Source organism: Engystomops pustulosus, chromosome 6 (assembly GCF_040894005.1).
Source record: "Engystomops pustulosus chromosome 6, aEngPut4.maternal, whole genome shotgun sequence".
NCBI lineage: Eukaryota > Metazoa > Chordata > Amphibia > Anura > Leptodactylidae > Engystomops > Engystomops pustulosus.
Window position 1 is genome coordinate 37,125,176 of NC_092416.1, and position 21,024 is coordinate 37,146,199.

The 21,024-nt window shown below is 42.3% G+C and overlaps 1 protein-coding gene across 3 annotated transcripts in view; it reads right to left on the minus strand.

The window, feature by feature from the left end:
- Positions 1–3,395: 3,395 nt before the first annotated feature.
- Positions 3,396–21,024, minus strand: part of LOC140134926 (uncharacterized) — a 40,222-nt gene continuing 22,593 nt past the window's right edge. For all 3 annotated transcript variants that reach the window (XM_072155755.1, XM_072155756.1, XM_072155757.1), the window contains exons 5-12: positions 18,267–18,345; positions 17,406–17,540; positions 16,294–16,343; positions 15,126–15,324; positions 8,500–8,643; positions 7,629–7,749; positions 5,467–5,579; positions 3,396–3,656 (exon numbers count right to left, since the gene is read on the minus strand). In XM_072155755.1, coding sequence (XP_072011856.1) covers positions 3,564–3,656; positions 5,467–5,579; positions 7,629–7,749; positions 8,500–8,643; positions 15,126–15,324; positions 16,294–16,343; positions 17,406–17,540; positions 18,267–18,345 — 934 coding nt within the window. In that variant the 3' untranslated portion in view covers positions 3,396–3,563. The remainder of the gene's footprint in view (positions 3,657–5,466; positions 5,580–7,628; positions 7,750–8,499; positions 8,644–15,125; positions 15,325–16,293; positions 16,344–17,405; positions 17,541–18,266; positions 18,346–21,024) is intronic.

Genomic DNA, 21,024 nt, shown 5'->3' on the forward strand with positions numbered 1-21,024 from the left:
AGCACTTTTTGATAACTTTTATTAGCTTTATATGAAAATTTTGTTATGCGGCTACTGGGGCATGGAGTAGTCGCAGCTGAGGCTACACGGGGTGGCTACTCCATGCCCGAGTAGCCTCTTTACTCCTCCTACCAACAATCTTCTGTGCGTGCGCAGAACAGCAGTCCTGCGCCTGTGCAGGTCCGGCTTCGGAGCACTGATCGCGCAGGCACAGGCAAAGGGCTATCCTCATGTCCTATTGATCCACCTACCACCAGATCTACCTTTATAGCTAGATTCGTGGTGGTAGGTTCCCTTTAAAGAAAGGGGCATCTAAGGTATATGAATTTCGGTGGCTTATGCTCTTCTTCCATGAGCCCCATAGCCCAATAGCGCAGAATAGTGAACTAGTGGCTTAGGGTACTCTACCTAGTGATCCATTTAGTTCATAGTTGGGGGGGCCCTAGGGATCACAAATCTATCCCCTATCCCATGCGATGAACCCTTTAATAGGGAGCTTCTGCCAAATAAGCACAAAAAACATGATGTCACTACTTCCAGTCCGATGGGACCAAAACCCCATAACTGGAGCATAGGTGCTGGTACCAGGAAGCGTTCCATACAGTTTTATCTTTGTGCATATGAAATCTTAGTCTTTTGGATTATATCATTAAATTATTAGTTAATTTGTACACGATTTAGGATATTGCATGAATTAAATAATCCTAATTTGGAGATAAAGTTGATGGATATGTGATTTTTTTTTTTTTTTTGATCATTATTTCGTATATTTCACCCCACAAGATTTCCTTCCTTTTCATTTTTCTGTGAAAGGAACACATTATGTATCGTATAATTAAATATAAATAATACATGCGGAATCCGTAATTAAACTGGGAAAACAAATGGAAGCCTCTCACCTCGTGCACTTTCCTGATGAATCAGCAAGATTTGCACTCCTGATTTGCATCCTTGGCATTTTTGTGATTTTTTTTTTTCCCACTTAATGTACTTTATTATTCTACACGTTGACTTTTGATGTTTCGTGATGTTTACCTGCAGAAATAACAGGACTAACTATATAAATATGTCGAGCGGGGAGGGTTGGCATTGATCGATTCCTGGAATGAAAGGGAGTGTTTTGAACGCGGCATTGCATATCTCATCTGGGTTCATTTACGTCTTTGCTTTGTGGTAGATAAGACCAAATATTTAAATATCAGGTGTAAAGTTTATTCTTTACTCTTGACTTGAAATTGGGGATTCCTTTGGAAAGAAAAACATAATTTTTGCAGTGTTTTTCTTGCTGTTGATAAAATAAGCCCTATTATTATAGAGATATAGAAGTTATGTAACACAAAGAATTTCTATACAATGGGTTATGGTGTCGCCAGGGACGACGTTAGGGGGCGGCAAACTGGGCATTTGCCTAGGGCCCCCTGACCGAAAGGGGCCCCTTACATGAGGTCTTTTGTGGGCAGAGACTGTTAAAGAGGACCTTTTTTATCAACTCAGACTTGTGCAGATGGACATACGAGGCTTTAGAGATAGCACCTCCTAATGGTTAGATATCTTTACTCATATCTCAGCAACCGTGGGGGCTACAAAGAAAATTCTAAGTGCCCCTGAAATTGTGTAGCAGCCATTACATCATGGTATGCTCATATCCCCATGTGTGAGGTGGAGAAAGGTCCTCTTTTAGCCTCACACAAAACTCCTGGCATAGAGCCTGTTTTGAACACAATGGGGTTCGGCGCGTTCTCCGAAGAGGATTCGGGTCTTCCGGCGATTCACTAAGGTCGTGTGCCTGATCTCCACCAGGTATCGCTGCTGCGCCGAGGTCCGCCGGAGTTCACCAACCTATTCCTGGAGCATGTGAGTGATTGATTGTGCGACACAATTCGTTTTTGAAATTCTGCGTTTTTTCCGAATCCGTTGGGTTCTCTGACGGACACCTCCCCCCGATTTCTGTCGCGTGAAAGCCGGTGCCGATGCACCACAATCCGATCACGTGCACCAAAATCCCGGCGGAATTCGGCGCAAATCGGAAAAATTTGGGAAGCCCGATGAAAATGCGCAATTTGTACCCTTAGTAAATGACCCCCAATGTGCCTCCTCCATCCCATTCCCATTTGGTAGGTGATGTAAGACTTGCATGCAGTTGCTGTACCATGGGTATCCACATTGTATAGTTTTGATACAGTCACTGTGAATATGCAACATTTCTTTGCTAACAGAGTAACAGAGTCTCTATCCAAGATGGGACTGCGTGTATTGCTGTGTTATATAACAGCGGCGACACCACCGCATCATAGTGTGCGCCAGCCGGCAGACTGCATGGATGCGTCTCTGCCGGCTGTTACAGCATAGAGAAGACAGAAGATGAGCCGCCAGGAGCTGCGTCGAGCATCGGAGTGCCAGAGGGTAAGTATGTAAGTTTTTTCTTTAATTGACTCGTGTATAAGCCGAGGTGAGGTTTTTCAGCACATTTTTTGTGCTGAAAAACTCGGCTTATACACGAGTATATACGGTAGGTTTTTTTTCATGGGCTATTAACACAGTGACGGTGCCTGGATGAGTAAGTGTCCCTGAGTAAGTATCATGCTGGACTTTGATGGTAGAATTTCTTTAACGTAGCTCCAGGGTGCAATGATCAACTATAAATGTCTTCAGTGAAGATTTATTGTTAATCCTTGTTCCCATGACAACCCAACATTTTAAAAAATCTAGTTGTCAAAGGAACAAAATTCTTTGTCTGGAGTTACACTTACATTATACACCTGTTCTGACTTACATACAAATCCAGCTTAAAAGGGTATTCTGGGAATATGAAGGTCTGATAAAAAAAACCCCATGAATAAACAAATATAACAGAACTTAATGTCATTAGTCACAAAATGGAGATTAATTAGTTTGATTTTATGATTCACAAAATGTTATGGCCTCTCTAAAGTATGCAGAGTTATCACCAAGATGGCCGCCACTGGAAACTACAAGTCCCATGATCCTTTCGTTCTCAGGGATGCACTGCAACCAACTGACTACAACCAAACATATTGATGATCCCATGACCTGCCCAGGCAGGTGCAGGACATGTGATGTGGACATGTGACCAGCGGCCATCCTCTGTCCTGTGTCTGCTCCGGGAGGAGAAAATCAATGGACTGGTTAAAGGGCCAGTAGCATTTTACTTCTTCATTACAGTCTATGTCACCAGCATTTTCTGCTAAGGGGAGCAAAATTTTAAATAACAACAAATTACATATTAGCTTAAATTTTAAGGGCCCATTTGTATATGAATTATGCTGATTCCTGGAATACCCCTTTAAGAACAGCCTGGCAACATGTGAAGGATTGGTAGTAAAATTTTATAAAAATGTTACATTATTCAGAAAAGTTTAATAAATAAACACAAATCATAAATTATTCTTTAATGTATTATTTGTTGTCTACAATATCTGTAGGTCACTAGATATAACTTATTGATATTCCAAAAGTTAAGTGATTTTTTTTTTTTGGGGGGGGGGCAGTGTCTGTTCTGTGTCTGTCCATTCTTGAGACAACACTAAACTGTGGGATGATTCTCATCCAATTTCTATGTCTCTTTCATATTCAAAGATGTCCTCCATATCCTCCACCAGGATCATATGTAGTTCTGTTAGAATAACTTCTAGGGCCTGAAAGAAAGACAGAAGAGAAATAGAATAATGCAAATGTAATTTAAGGGACGGGGGTCCAAGCAGGAGAGGCAGGACACATAGCAGACTTCTGAATGGGGCCCCCCTCCCCCTGTAAAAAATCTGCATATTATATACTCAATACTCATACAGAATGTACACACATGCATACAGTATCATATAGTACAGTATATACAGTATACACACAACAATACCCCAGATGCCGGGGCCCCCTAACACTGCGGGCCCCATAGCAGCTGCTTTGGCTACTATAGCTTTAGTTATGTCCCTGGGTCCATTTTGCCCACACAGGGCATACTTAGGGGTGCCGGGGAAGTTTAGGTATACCATATGCAAGCTTATGGGACTTGCTAATGACTGAGTCATACACAAGCTCAGTGGCCTCTCATTTTAACCTTTCCCTTCTAAATTCTAATAAAGGTGATGTGTATAGCACTGTACATACACATTCATATATGTTATATTATTCTTATTATTATGCTCTCAAATATTATTTTCCATCACCTACATGGGTATCTTTTCTTTACCTTGCCAACATGTGCATGTGACTTGGCCAAAAGTAGCACAGTTGTCGTACCCCCACCAATTGGGTGGTTATCAGATATGCCATAAAAGGTACTAAAGGGGTTGGCCACTTGTAATAAACTTTAACACGGTAAGTAAAAGAACCTAATGGAGTTAGCCGGGTATGGCAGGTCACATGACTTCCGGTAACGCCCCATAACCTACTGGCTTCCGGCGAATGGAAAGGGGCATGTCACTTCTGATATGGGAATGGTTATGTCAGAGGGTGCATGCAAACAGTAATGACTGCATACAGGGCTTGCTAGGGGGCCACATAAGGCTGTACATAAGGAATCCATGGGGTTAAAGGTGTTGTATCTAATGAATCCATAGGGTGTGAGGGGGGCTTTTTATAAAATAACCATGAGGGGGCTGATTGGGATGATAAACCAGGGAATATCTTAATGAACAGGACACAGTTTTTGTTTCTGAAGTTTTAATACCAGCACGTGAGTTCACTGCAAAGGGGCCCACTGAGGCTCTGTTGTGCAGGGGCCTACGGAAACCTGAAGCAGCCCCGGACTGCATAGCTCCCTCCATTGACCAAAAGCCAGCAGCACATGGGGCATCACAGGAAGTCCTGAATCCTGCTGTCATGTGACCTGCGGCTCCCAGAAAACTATAACATGATATATATAATATGGGTGACTCTATCAGGGTCTTAAACTTACCTTGTTTCAGTTTTCAAATGGATTCAACACCCTATCTATCATAGAATGTCTTAAAGCTCACCTATTGTAGACTTCATCATTTCTCATTGACATGTGAATATTGTTAAACGGATCCACACCTCAAAGTTCTGGTTTGTACTGATTTTTGTGGGTTCAGGTCCTCCAGATGCCACATACAACTACCCATCCTGCAGTTAACCCCTGTCAGCAGCAATTAAATGGCTGGGGTCATACAACGGCACTAACTTGATCGTCACTTCTTGATGATGTCATCCAGAGCGACGCTGCTGACAGGCTGCAGAAAAAGTTATTACCTGCAATCGGTGGCAGCACCAATCATAGGTGTTAAGTTCTGTTAACTCAGAACTTAACAGGCTTGGGCCGAATCCTAATTTTAATGGGTCCGCTCTTTACTACATATGACCTACCTTAATCTCATCAGTAGTCCTAATACTAGATTCTCATACAGCTAAAGTGTAAAACGCAACCAGAAATATAGGAATGTACAATTCTGTAAAATAAACATAACACTGAAAATATTGCAGAGGACGTACCACTTTGCTGACTGTATTTTGGTGAAAAATCATTGCAGGATAGTTCTCCAAAGTGTTTTGTTGGACTTGCTGAATTCCGACTTGCTCTCTTAGAAGGACATCCAGCATCATACCTTAGGGAAGACACAGTAGACAGACTGGAACTTCATGAATACAAGAAACCTACATCGCTAATGACTGTACAGTAGAAAGAAGCCCAAGATAATATTCTATAGACAACTATAGACAGCAAGAGGCTTGAAGAGGTTGAAACCTTCCCAGGATCGTAGATCTAATCAGTAATGGCACTAGGGCCTTGCTCTCAGGAAGATGAACTGAAATTCTAGATGGGGCTTAATGCTTGAAAGGGGCAATAATAATATATAAATCATAATGATGATAATAAATAAAAAGCTTAAAGGGATTGTCTGGGATGTAAAAAAAAAATTATATATACATTGGGGGAGGGGGGATGCTATAAGACGATCAATACCTTATACTTACCTCTCTCCCTGCTCCTGTTCTCCTCCGGCACTTCCTGATCACTTCCATACACCTGGTACAGCATTAGTTTCAGTGTGTAGCAGGAGTGTGACAGTACTCTGGATGGGAAAGTGGAAGTGACGGATGGTGCCATGTGAGAATGGGAGGAGGGTGGGAGGTGAGTATAAGTTGTCTATTGTTTGATAGCCCCCCCTCCCTCGACCATATAATATATTTTTTTAAATACAGGACAAACCCTCTAATGGTTACAGAGGTAAATGTTCAGCGATTGTTGGTTACTGGGTCACTCAACGAGATAGGTTCACTTCAAAGGAACCCAGTCTATGATAACTGACACCTTTTGTAGATTTTTAGATACCAGCACCCTTGTCCAATTGTCTGCCACAACTACAGGCTACATGCCGGGAAGTCACAATACAATTTATTTCAGGCAGCCATACTTGAACATACAAAAAAAGCTACACGTACATCATCATTTTTTGGCTAGATATGCCATAGTCCATACACTTCATGGTTCTCACCGAGACAACGAACGCCCAGCCTGTGTATCGTTTTTCGGAAGAGACTCCTCCGTCATACACAGGAAGGGCTTTCCTTGTCTTAGTGAGAGCCACTAAGACTGGAGTGAATCTGCATATGGACTATGGCATATCTAGCTGAAAAATGGTGAGGCACTTGTACCTTTTTTTGTATGTTCAAGAAATATTTATAAAGATTGGAGAAATACAATATGGATGGTCTTTTTTTGAGTGGCGAGGATTGAGAGCCTTGCTTGATAGACCACTATTCACACATTGGGGTTCATTTACTAAGGGGTTGATTCGCGTTTTCCCGACGTGATACCCGAATATTTCCGATTTGCGCCGATTTCCCCTGAATTGCCCCGGGATTTTGGCGCACGCGATCGGATTTTGGCGCATCAGCGCTGGCATGCACGTGACGGAAATCGGGGGGGACGTGGCCGAACGAAAAATCGACGGATTCGGAAAAACCGCCGCATTTTTTAAAAAAAGTGTTGCGGAGCTTGCACTTACCTTCACTAGGAATAGGCCGGTGAACTTGAGTGCATTCCGGGGAACCTCAGCGCAGCAGCGCCACCTGGTGAACGTCGGAGGAACTGCCTTAATGAATCCCGGCCGGACCCGAATCCACCGGGCGCCGCTGGATCGCGAATGGACCGGGTAAGTAAATCTGCCCCTTTATCTGGAGCAATTTTACATGTATTTATGGCCTTACTCTACATCACATCTCAGTTAAAATATGACGCACAGTCTCGGCATAACTCATCCCGGGATAAAGTACCAATTTCCAAGCACTTCTCATCTCCTACTCTTTCCTATCTATTAATGTATGGCATAAATAGATGTGTAACCTATTGGTCCACACCAAGGCATTGATGGGGCTGCTATACAGTGGCCCTGACCCATGCAGCCCTGTAGTCGTGCACGTAAGCTGTACAGTTGTATACTGATATATAAAGTGAGTATATTCAAAAATGTTACATGAGCAAGAATTTTAAGAACGATGTCTGTAACAGCAACATACAATCTACAATTTAGATGGGGACAACCTAGAAGGTCACTGAGGGCTTTCATAAAACCTAAACAGACTACAATAGACTGGGAAATAAGAGCATTGGATTAGAGTCCAGATGTACGGTTCTTTATATGAAAACTTACTGTCCAGCAGACATTGCATTGGATCCTTCCCAAACATCAGGGGCTCATGTGTTCCAATCATTCCCAGTAAGTGATCCAAAAGAAACATGTCTACGATATGTTTGTTCGCCGTCACTGTTATCTGATAAGAAGCAATTATGTATTATATGACTATATGAATCATACAGCTATCAAATAGTCTAAGTCATGGTGTCCAAGAAACTGTGTTATCAGAGAGAGATGTGGCACACATAGCAGGCATCGTGAGCCAAGGCTGATGGCTCGCCAACCTGCAGTGACTGGACGCCTGGCATGGACATTACATATGGCTCAGGGTTGCCAATCTGATTAAAAAAACAACAACTAACTTTAAGGGAGACAACATTTTAGAAACTAAAAATCCATTCTGCACTCCATTCACTTCCATGATACTTTTTAGGATAGTTTACAGAAGTCTCACTGTTACAGAGTAGATCAGGAGGACTTTCGGTCCCCCAATCTGGCGATCACTCAAAGTTCAAGCAGTTGGACTTAATAATAATAATAATAATAATTCTTTATTTATATAGCACACAGATTACGCAGCGCTGCACAAAGCATGTCAAATTGGTCCCTGTCCCCAATGGGGCTCACAATCTAAATAACCAACCAGTATGTTTTGGAGTGTGGGAGGAAACCGGAGAACCCGGAGGAAACCCACACAAACACAGAGAAAACATACAAACTCTTTGTAGATGTTGACCTGGGTGAGATTCGAACCCAGGACCCCAGCCATCAAACCAACAGCCATCTAGCAATGTTTTTAGTGATAAAAATTGCTGAATTTGAGCCAAAGGACCAATACAATATTGTTTTTGGGTATTATAAAACATATTGATAATAAAATATTTACCTGATTTTTGTGCAACTCAGAGATTTCATCGTCGCATTCGGTGAGAACAGAGATGAGGGCGTCCTTCACTTCCTTATCAATTACACTCTGGATGAGATTGTCTAGCAATCTGTCATGTTCTGTTTCTGTGTTTAGTTCATCCACCTGAAAAAGTATAGAAAAAAATAAATTTCATATAAAATGAACACGCAGCTAACACTTTATATCATCTCTTTATTAGAGATGAGCGAGCACTAAAATGCTCGGGTGCTCGTTACTCGAGCCGAACATTTCCCAATGCTCGAGTGCTCGTTTCGAGTAACGAGCCCCATTGAAATCAATGGGAGACCCGAGCATTTTTCAGTAAAATTATAAACTGAACGAGCACAGTGAAAGAACACAGTGCAGAACAGATTGCAGATGTTCGGGAACATCTGCGATCTGTTCCGGAGACACGCGTGCAGAACGGTGTTCTCCGCAATAGTATTTGAAGAACAATATGTGTGAAGAACAACTTGCAGATGTTTGGAAACATCTGCAAGGTGTTCTTCACACATATTGTTCTTCAAATACTATTGCGGAGAACACCGTTCTGCACGCGTGTCTCCGGAACAGATCGCAGATGTTCCCGAACATCTGCACTGTGTTCTTTCGCTGTTTTCTTCAATTAAATGATTAAATTAAATGTTTTAATTGTATTTTTTTACTGTTCTTCACTTCTTTTTTTTTAATTAAATGCTCGTTATCGAGCAGGGTAAATACTCGTCCGAGCAACGAGCCGGTCCGAGTATGCTAATACTCGACCGAGCATCAAGCTCGGACGAGTATACTCGCTCATCACTACTCTTTATCTCAATAAACCTAGGAAAAATTACAAGACACAATTCAATTTATTACCCTCATCATATTGAGAACACATGCATTCTTGGTGGACTGTAATGTACATGTGTATAGGGGATTCAGGAGGAATAGTTGTTGTCCGATCCTTTTGGGCCACCAACTTCAGAATATAAAGGATATGGCCAGCGTTAAATGAATTGTCAACTTCCAGAGCATTTTTTATATTGTTTGTGCAGTGAAAAGTTATACAATTTTCCAATATGCTTTCTGTATTAATTCCCCAAGGTTTTCTAGATCTCTGCTTGCTGTCATTGTATGTGAAGCTTCACTGTTTACTTCCTTGGGATAAACACCAGTCCATGGTCATGTGATGTCATACAGGTGCACATTAATCAAAGTTGCGGGTTATAGGAGCTGTATACCTGTGTGACATCACTTGACCATGGATATAACGAGTGGTGCACCTGTGTGACATCACATGACCAGAGATATAACAAGCGGTACACCTGTGTGATATCACATGGCCAGGGATATAAAGAGCCCTGCATCTGTGTGACTTCACATGACAAGGGACATAACGAGCGGTGCACCTGTGTGACATCACATGACCAGGGATATAATGAGCGGTGCACCTGTGTGACATCACTTGACCTGGGACTGGTTCTTATCCACAGCAAGTAAACAGTGAAGTTTCCAATAGAAAGGCAGCAAACACAGATCTAGAAAACCATCAGGAATTGATACAGAAAGCATATTGTAAAATTGCTCAAAGTCAATTATTAAAGGAAATCTACCATCACAATCCATCAAGGAAAATCTACCATCAAGCATGGATAAACCAGGGAACGTACTCATAGATCCAGGCACCGTGACTGTGGTAATCTCCTTATATTTGTTATCCATGGCATCCTTCCTTCTAAAATCAATTTTTAAAATATTGCTAATGAGACAGAAGGGCTTTGAGGGGCATTACACGCTGTTACAGTGTGAGGAGGACTACCCCCCTCTCATTAGTGCAGAGGGAGCAGGCGGAAGGGTGAGAAGTGCTTCTGCACAGAGTGACAGCCTTGGAAACTAGAGCACAAAGGGGCATAATTGTAAATGTTGATTTTAGAAGGAAGGAGGCCATGGATAACAAATATAAGCAGATTATTACAGTCCCGGTGCCTGGATCTAGGAGTAAGTGTCCCTGGTTTATCCATGCTTGATGGTAGATTTTCCTTTAAAGGGAATCTGTCAGAACTACATGTCTTATGCCTAAACATAATAGGGCTGTGTAGGAGAACCACAAATGATTAAAGCATAACAGAGATAATCCTGTTTTATGGACATATAAATAATCCTTCCGGTGCACCAGAAAGGGTTTTGATGTGTTACAAGTGCTGCAGGGACTGGTGTGTGGTACACACGTTTAGGCACATGCCTACATCGATCAGAGCCAGGAAGAGGAGGGCCGATGCCAACCAGCCTCGTTACATTGTCCAGAACACGAAGTGCACAGTGTTCCCTCTAAGCCTTGGTAGCTGCTGAGTAAAGTCATTAGTGAGCTGGGCAATAATCCATCAAAGGTGGGCGATGAGAAATCCGGATCCGGGAACATTGCTTCTGTGCATCTATCTAATAGTCAGTATAGTGCAGTAAATAACGTACATTAACCAGCGAAACCGTAACTCTGCACATAGTGCTCATAGTACCGTCCTGCAGCACTCAACAAATACTAACATGCAGTGCAAATACAACCCCGCCGGAAGGTTAGAGGACTGCAGAGCGGACAACACCTCCACAAAAATACCCTACAAATTCCACAGTGAATTTTATATTAGTACTTGAATCTCCGTCTCCGAATGGCACCAGCAATTAACCACCCTATGGCAGAGCCCCTACCTCTCCCTCTTTACCAGAAATATCCCTTTACAGAAGCACTGACCTCCCACCAGGGTCAGCTCCAGATTACAGTAGGCCCCTAGGTGACAAAGCCTCAGGGGGCCCCTTTGCAGTGAACTCACATGGCAGCATTAAAACTTCAGAAACTAAAACAGTTTCCTATTCCCTAAAATATACCCTAGTTTATCATCCCAAACAGCCCCCTCATGATTATTTTTATATAAAGCCCCCCTCACCCCATGGATTCTTTATGTAAAACCTTATGCGATCTGGGCCCCAACACTTGCCCAGGTATGCCCAATGCTGGCGCCGGCCCTGACTCCCACTATTTCCCCTCTGGTGAAGGCAGGATCAACCCCTTGCCATTCCTCTAGGACAGCAGCATTGACTGCTCTATCCCTGCAACTTTTACCAAAACTCTGACCCATCCCTGTTCCTATTAGCTTTGCCTGTGCCACCCCATCCTGCTGGCAGTAGTAGCACTCACACTTAGGGGTCACTTTTTGGCACATCCTCGTGACCATTCATTTTGTTCTCTTTCTCATCCACCTTTCATGTTCTCATCCCCTTATATTGTGATAGCTAGGAGGAAGATTTTAAGGGCTTTATATATTTCACTAAGTGTGGTGACACTCTGCAGGTCTTGTAGTTTTTAGGGAACAGCAATAGTGCAAATAAATTTACTTGAAGAACCCCTAAAGATGATCAAATATGTCAATATGCACTTCAGATCTTCAGGTTCTACTGAACTGACCCCTTCATTTGATTGGGACTGAATAAATTAGATGTGAGTCCAAAGTGTCCCAATTGTCCTCAAAAGCAAAAATGATATCTTTTTTCAACTCTTAAAAGGGTTGGCTGGTTTACCTTTACCTGTTTTTGTAATGTGTGGGGAGGGGGGCAGGATATTTGGTAATCTATCAATATACATCTATTAATAGTTCTGCTTCGCTTTCATGATATTTATAACATTATTTTGGCTACAGTTGGTCACCTTTATGTCATCCACCTACCTCTTCAAGGTAGCCAATGGTCCCACTATAATTGGCCCTGATACTCTGATCCAGACATGGATCCCGGTCTTTGCTGGTCAATGTAGTACTTAGTAGGACGTCTAAGAGAAACCATCCACTTATTCTTCAGCAAGGTCTCCAATACTAGCCATAGGTACTATATATCAGTCCTCTTAGACATGGTCCTGCAGCTATTTCTTGGCCTGGAGCCTGAGTTCTTCCTAGTTTACGTGGATTTTTGTGGGGTGAATACTTAGAGAATCAGATCCTCCAAAATCTCCAATTTTTTTTTAAATCTTAAAACTTGGGTGATATGAATGGTTTCATGAATTCCATGTGTTTCAATCAATTTGCTCATCTCTAGTCTTTCGTGTTTAATGTACAACTGTAAAGTATAAAAACATTTGCCTAACTCTGCACTCAGCTAGAGATGACAGGAGACATGTTGGGAGGGGCTGTAGTATCTGTCGTGATGTCACAAGCATGTGACTCATCACATGCTTCAGGTCGTCCAATTACAAACAAGCAGCCTGCATCATTTCAAAGTACTTAGTTTGATGCAAAGGGCCTTCAGTGATGTCACAACCATGTGACTCTTCACATGCTTTAGATCAGCCAATAACAAACATGCTGTCCTCTTCTGGGTTCAGTGCCCTGAGCTGATGTCACAACCTTAATCTGAATCTAATGTTTTATATACCAGATATATATCAGCCTAGGAAGAAGCCAGAAGCATGATACAGGTATCGTTGGAATTGTTATCAAAGTCTCTCTCCAGTTGTGCTAAAACTATTTCTTGTCAGTAACTTTACAGTTATGCTTTAAGTAGACATCTTGTGGAGAGACCACTGCACAAACACAGAGGGTGCAATGTATCATAGCCGCCAAGACCCCTTTGTGGCACTGGATACATCAAGAGACCTAGGTCCGACCTGGCATAGTTTTGCGTAAAAACCAGTGAACCCAGGTGCACTGGGTTTTCAAAGGAACCACCGGCCACCGTGCTCCTCTGTCCCCCTCCAAGCACACATGGCGTGGAGGTAGGATATTCGCTATTTTAATCTCAAATTCTTGCACTACGCAAGAATTTGTGATAATTTCCATGCTTCTACAGCAGTGATAAATATGCCCCATAGACTTAAATTAAATTGGCCATGACAATTTTCGTGCGGCTATTTCAGTTTCTTCCCTGTCCAGAGATTTGTAATAATCACAGTTATTATATCTGACAGTTACATAAACTATCGCCTTATTCAAAATTAAAAAGCTTCTCGTTTTACGGTTTCTAAGACTGTAACATTTAACCTCTGTAATATTTTGTCTTACAGATCGATAATGTACCACCATGAATAACATCCATAAACTTTAGTTTTGATTAATGATCTCTGACCTTCCACTCTTTCCTCTGTGCTCCATGTTCTATCACTTCATTAATAATAGATTAGAAAGCTCTGCATATGTAGAAAATCTTTTATTTCCTTGTGCAGTTTTTAACACTCTGGAATCTGAATGAAGTGACTTGTATGTACAGTATGTATATATGAATAGAGGGGAGTAGTTACAGTATAGGGCAGTGATGGCAAACCTTTTAGACATCGAGTGCCCAAACTACAACCAATACCCACGTATTTTTCACAAAGTGCCGATGCAACAATTCAAGCAGTAACTTATTACTCCCTGCTCTGTCACATGTTTAAATTGTATAGGCACCTGAGGACACCAATATAGTAGAAGGAAGGAGTAGAAGTTTGATTATCATTGTATCTTCCTTCTAGGGTCCTGGGCTGCCTGGGACTGCAAGAGGCCTTGGGTCCTGTCTGGCGAACTCTGCGCTGGGGTGATGGCATGGGTGCCCATAGAGAGGGCTCTGAGTGCCATCTCAGGCACCCGTGCCATAGGTTCGCCACCACTGGTATACGGAGTGCAATCTTTTACCAGAAACCTCTTTGGAAGCAATCGGTTTTAGGTGATAATGTAAATTATGAAGAGGCTGCAGCACTTGCCCTTGCACTGCAGCCTCTTCAAAGATGACCTATCTATAGGACCTATTCATGTTAGTAGGCGATCATTGGGGTAAGGAAAACACAACCCCTGCAGGTCAGCTCTTTCACAGTACAGATGAAACCAGAATGAGACATCTCCTGAAATGGTGTAGACACTTCCTGGTTCACTACAGGAGCGTCTTCCATTGAAGGAGTCGGAAAAGTTTGTGGGGCACATTTACTTACCTGTTGTTCCGATGATAATGCACTGTGCAGCGATTCACTAAGATCGTGCGCCCAATATCCTGCATGTGTCGCTTCCCCGCTCAGGTCCGCCGGAGTTCACCTTCTTCTTCCTGAGGCATGTAAGTGCATTGTCTTGCAACACAATTTTAAAGTCAGTCCAAATCAGTCGGATCGTCTGAAAGCACGCTCCATGATTTCTGTCGCATGAAAGCCGGCGCCGCTGCAACACAATCAGATTGTGTGTGGCACACTTCCCAGTTAAATACTTGTCCCAGTGGCGCAATTCCCAAAAACTGCGGAAAACCCGACAAAAGTGCGGTCGCAGGAACTTAGTAAGTAAGCCCCACTATGTTACGGAGTCTGATTTTGACTCCATCCGCAAGGTGCCTCACATTTACCTATACATTTCCAATTCTGTGGATGGGTCATTTGTAGTTTATGGCTGAGATGTTAGAAGCTTCACCAATCTGAAATTAATGGCCCATCCCTAGGCTAGCCCATCAATATTGAAAAGGAGAGAGTTTTTAAAGTAATTTTTGTAGCTTTACCATACAATTTGTTTATGTTTATTAATGTTTTCTTTCATTTTTGCTTCTTTTTGTTTTATTGATAGAACATTTTCCCTGATGCCTGATATCTATACGTATAACATCTCTGTTGCGTGGTCCACTGGGTTACTCACCATTGATGATAGTTCTGTTTGGATGATACTAGTGAGAATTTCATCTATACAGTCATGTAGGGCCGCCCTTACCAGATGGTCATCAACAAAATCCCTCACCATCCTCCTGAGAACATGAGCAGATAGATCTCTCAGGATTTCTATCAACAGCTCATCCAGAAGAGACATTGAATAAGTTCCTGACGATCCTCTGAAATTACTAGGGTGAAAAAAAGACATCAATGATTGACATACAACTACAACAACAAACAATAAGAGAGAGGGTATTATCCTCGTCCATAGTGATGATCCAGCCCGGCCAGGAGCACAGGATTCCGATGCATCCTCTCAGTGACCACTGGGGGAGCCAGGGGCCGGATAAATGGACTAAGATTCAAGCCCTACCTTTGGGCTAAAAATATCATCTTTGGATTATTGTAGGTGGATTTAGGCTACATCACCCCTGAGGAAGTCACGGATACGTGACTTAACGCGTAGGGTTTCCTTCCCCACAGCCGATCCACCCCTCCCTCCCCCACCTTATCTGCCTTCTTTGTTCCAGGCTCACTTGCTGGTTGGAGGTATTGTATATGGCTACCATCAGGTTTTCCTGATCATACATACATTATTTTCTTACGGGTTTATATCTGGGGTTCATCTTTTAGGGAGGGTTCTTAGATTGCTGTGGGTTACCCCGGGGTTTGGGATTTTGATCCCTCACTCTTAAATAAGGGGGGCGTTTGTTCCCTGTGTAGTACATTTTTAATTGTTTTTATTTGTTTGTGTCTCTTTATACCTTGTTATGACGTGTTGGATTATGTTTAATAAAGTTTAATATTTTTTTGCCATGTATGTGCATCACTTTTTCTCTTTTGTGTATGTATCTTTGGCTCGTGGGTTTATCTATTGCTGTGCCGTCCCCTAGCCTTTGTTAATACTATGGATTTAGGCTACGTTACCATCTTCACTGGGATTTCTAAAAGTCTTGAAAGGAGGGAATATTTGATGGCAAAATAATGGACAATCCAATAGAAATCCAAAGGAATCCTTTGTAGTCAATACGGTCATTTGATAATCATTGGGTGTCCTATTTGCCATCTTTCTTGAACTGTAACCAAGTAAGGAGATCCCTAAACTCATAATTTTCTTTGCAACATAAAGTAAAGTATAAGTACAGAAGTATACATACTCTGATTTCCAATGTCTTGCCTTCTTTCCATAATGTTTCTTCTTTGGCATCTGTGTATTAAAAAAAAAAGATGGTTCAGTCGGCAACTCTGGTTGTGTCGTATAAATAGTTTATTACAGACTTTTTGGGAAGGTAGATCTCAAAAACCTGACTTTTTTTTACATTAAGATGAGATTTACTTTATATTGTTATCTAGTGAAATAAGAATTGTGACTTCTGGTAATGGTGAATACAGCATCAAAAGCCATGACTTTAAAGAAAACCTGTCACCAGCAACCCCTCCCCACAGTACCCTTTAAATGTCTGTATACATGTTCCATGAGATTATAGCCACCATTGTTCTAAAAAAATACTTTTATAGATATTCTCTTTTCCAGTCATGCAGGTGGAGAGCTGCAGTATACAGTCCTCAACAATGATAAAAAATTCCCATGGGAGGGGTGAGAAGGGAAGTTGATTTCTCTTCAAATAGCCAAAGTTACTTTTAAGCCCCCTTCTTGAGAGAGTGGTTAATGATGTAGCAGAACTGAGTCACACAAATCCCTTATCTCCCTCAAATCCTCTGTACTCTTTCCTCAGGAATTCAGTGAGGCGGCAGGGTAGCTTCGGTGTACACTGCAGCTCCCAGCCATCAATAAAAGTCTTTTTTAGAGTAATGTTGGCTCTAATCTCATGGAAAGAGGCATCAGTGGAACATGCATAAAGACATTTAAAAGGTACGGTGAGTGGTTTGTTTATGCAGATTTGTTAGGGTGAAAGGTTCTTTTTTAGCTCTCATGCACCCAAAATTTGCTTTTGTCCGTGTGCTAGCCACAGAAATGGACAAAACCATGTATTTCTATGGCACATGACACTGTTTTCCATCACCCGTTATGTGAAACAACCGATTGAGCTGCAAAAATCAGAGCAGATCCTGTTCCTGCCGTGTTTGCGGCTCAGGCAGTCTCTTCTTCTGTCATCAGTGCGTGAATGGATCTCACACTGTGATGACTCATGAGCTGCGGACCCGTTGTTTGACGGCCCTGATTTACTCCTGAGGCATAAATACAAAAAATCCTGAAAACTCTCACTATCAGTGATCAAAATGTCAACTATAAAGCAGCCGCTCTTACCTGTGTATTATTAGTTAATGCCTCTATAAGAACATCTGGAACAATCTCATTGGTCAAATTTTCCAATATAAAGGAATCCACAAAGTCCCCGGCAAAATGTTTATTTTCTGTGAAATATCTATATGCAGTGTGTTCCTACAAAATGGAAAAAACAGGTAAAATCTCCCAGCTATAATGTGGTGATAAGATGGCGCATTACTTATTTATTGAGCAATTTTCTAAGTTTTAAATATTTTATGCTCATTGATCTGGAAAGGTCAGCGGCTCGTGAGGAGGTTGTCTTGTAAATGCCGCGGTTTAGTAACTTGTGTCTTTCCTTGTAGGATTCTCTTGATAAAGTGTAATTATAATTTCAATCATCCAAATCAGATTTTAATTTGGTTAAAATCCATCGTGATAAACCAGGGACACTTACTCATAGATCCAGGCACCGTGACTGCAGTAATCTTCTTATATATGTTATCCATGGTCTCTTCCTTCTAAACTCAATTTTTAAAAGTGTTGCCAAACTGTGCAGGAGCACTTCCCTCCTCCCACTGTGTGAGACTATAGGAGGCAGAGGGAGGGGGAAGTGCTGAGGGAGCAAGTTGAAAATCCTAGGAAGCTACTGCTTAGAGGGGCTCTGGTAATGTCCTTATAGTTTATTAGCATAATTTTAAACACTGATTTTAGAAGGAAGGAGGCCATGGATAACAAATATAAGAAGATTACTATAGTCACGGCGCCTGGTTTACCATGCTGGATTTTGATGGTTGATTTCCTTTAACTCTATTCGAATCAATTCAGTGCCTCGCATTGCTCCACCATCTGATAGGTTTTTGGCTACATCCTTTCTCTGCGTTCATGGTGATTTTTACTTACTGTGGTTGGTTTCATTCGCTCCGTGTTCTTCACTAACACGGGTTTAGGGTAGAAATAATCATATTTAGCACTTCTCCGCCTAGAATATGAAAGATAAAAATATACAGAATTATTTCCATTAAAAAATTACAGTAAAAATTGCATAAATCCACCTGCCCTGTGATAGTCTCGGGGTTCTGCATCATGAAGGAACACACCATGCAGGTCCGTGATTCTCTTGTGAAGAAGTTTAAAGCCGAATTTGCATACAAAAAGATTTCACAAACTTTATACCTCCCAAGGAGCCGTGTACAAGCGTCATATTGTAATAGAAGGAGCATCAGACCCTGCAAATCTACCAAGACCCAACCGTCCCCTCTAAACTTTCATCTCAAAGGAGAAGACTGATCAGAGATGCAGCCAGAGTCTACAACTGAGGTGGGAGAGTCTGTCCATAGGACAACAACCAGTCGTACACTGCACAAATCTGCCCTTTATGGAAGAGCGGCAAGAAGAAGCCATTTCTCATAGATATGCATAAAAAGTCTTGTTTAAAGTTTGCCACAAGCCACCTGGGAGACACCAAACATGTTGAAGAAGGAGCTCTGGTCAAATGAAACCAAAATCCAACTTTTTGGCCACAATGCCAAATGATATGTTTGGCGCAAAAGAAACCCCCCTGAACACAGCATCCCCACTGTCACACATGGCGGTGGTGCCATCCCCACTGTCACACATGGTGGTGGCACCATCCCCACTGACATTTATTGATGGCTGGAAGCTGTAGTGTACACTCAAGCTACCCTGCCCTCCTCACTGATGCTGACAACGCTAACCGGCTAAAGAGAATTCCTGAGGAAAGGGTACAGAGGATTTGAGGGAGTTAAGGGATTTGTGTGACTCAGTTCTGCTACATAATTAACCACTCTCTCAAGAAGGGGGCTTAAAAGTAACTTTGGCTATTTGAAGAGAAATCAACTTCCCTTCTCACCCCTCCCATGGGAATTTTTTATCATTGTTGAGGACTGTATACTGCAGCTCTCCACCTGCATGACTGGAAAAGAGAATATCTATAAAATTATTTTTTTAGAACAATGGTGGCTATAATCTCATGGAACATGTATACAGACATTTAAAGGGTACTGTGGGGAGGGGTTGCTGGTGACAGGTTTTCTTTAAAGTCATGGCTTTTGATGCTGTATTCACCATTACCAGAAGTCACAATTCTTATTTCACTAGATAACAATATAAAGTAAATCTCATCTTATTGTAAAAGAAGTCAGGTTTTTGAGATCCAATAATAAAACTATTTATACGACACAACCAGAGTTGTCTTTTTTTAAAAAAACACACAGATGCCAAAGAAGAAACATTATGGAAAGAAGGCAAGACATTGGAAATCAGAGTATGTATACTTCTGTACTTATACTTTACTTTATGTTGCAAAGGAAATGATGAGTTTAGGGATCTCCTTACTTGGTTACAGTTCAAGAAAGATGGCAAATAGGACACCCAATGGTTATCAAATGGCCGTATTGACTACAAAGGATTCCTTTGGATTTCTCATAGATATTCATAAAAAGTCTTGTTTAAAGTTTGCCACAAGCCACCTGGGAGACACCAAACATGTTGAAGAAGGTTCTCTGCTCAGATGAAACCAAAATCCAACTTTTTGGCCACAATGCCAAATGATATGTTTGGCGCAAAAGAAACCCCCCTGAACACAGCATCCCCACTGTCACACATGGTGGCGGCACCATCCCCACTGTCACACATGGTGGTGGCACCATCCCCATTGTCACACATGGTGGCGGCACCATCCCCTCTGTCACACATGGTGGTGGCACCATCCCCACTGTCACACATGGCGGTAGTGCCATCCCCACTGTCACACATGGTGGTGGTACCATCCCCACTGTCACACATGGTGGTGGCACCATCCCCACTGTCACACATGGTGGTGGCACCACCCCCACTGTCACACATGGTGGTGGCACCATCCCCACTGTCACACATGGTGGTGGCACCATCCCCACTGTCACATATGGTGGTTGCACCATCGCCACTGTCACACATAGTGGTGGCACCATCCCCAATGTCACACATGGTGGTGGCACCATCCCCACTGTCACATATGGTGGTGGCACTGTCCCCACTGTCACACATGGTGGTGGCACCATCCCCACTATCACATATGATGGTGGCACTGTCCCCACTGTCACACATGGTGGTGGCACCATCCCCACTATCACATATGATGGTGGCACTGTCCCCACTGTCACACATGGTGGTGGCACCATCCCCACTGTCACATATGATGGTGGCACTGTCCCCACTGTCACACATGGTGGTGGCACCATCCCCACTATCACATATGATGGTGGCACTGTCCCCACTGTCACACATGGTGGTGGCACCATCCCCACTGTCACACATGGTGGGGGCAGCATCCCCAAAGTCATGTGATGCTGGCATTTTACTATATGTGCTTGTGACTTTAACAGTGTCATTTAAAGTTACCACCCACAACTGGTGCCAGGAGTGGGTATTACCGGTTGGGGTTCCCACCGAAAAAGTCTTTTAAAATTTGAGTTAGGGCACTAACATGTCCCCTTCTCACTACCCCTATTACTTGTTAATTCCCTTATAAATCTTACAGTATAGGTATATATATTTTTCTCTATTTAAATGTATACATCTTCATATTTATTTCATTATTATGGATCTAGATAAATATATACTGTTTGTTATCTGTGGCTCTAGCAGAGCGGTATGGAAG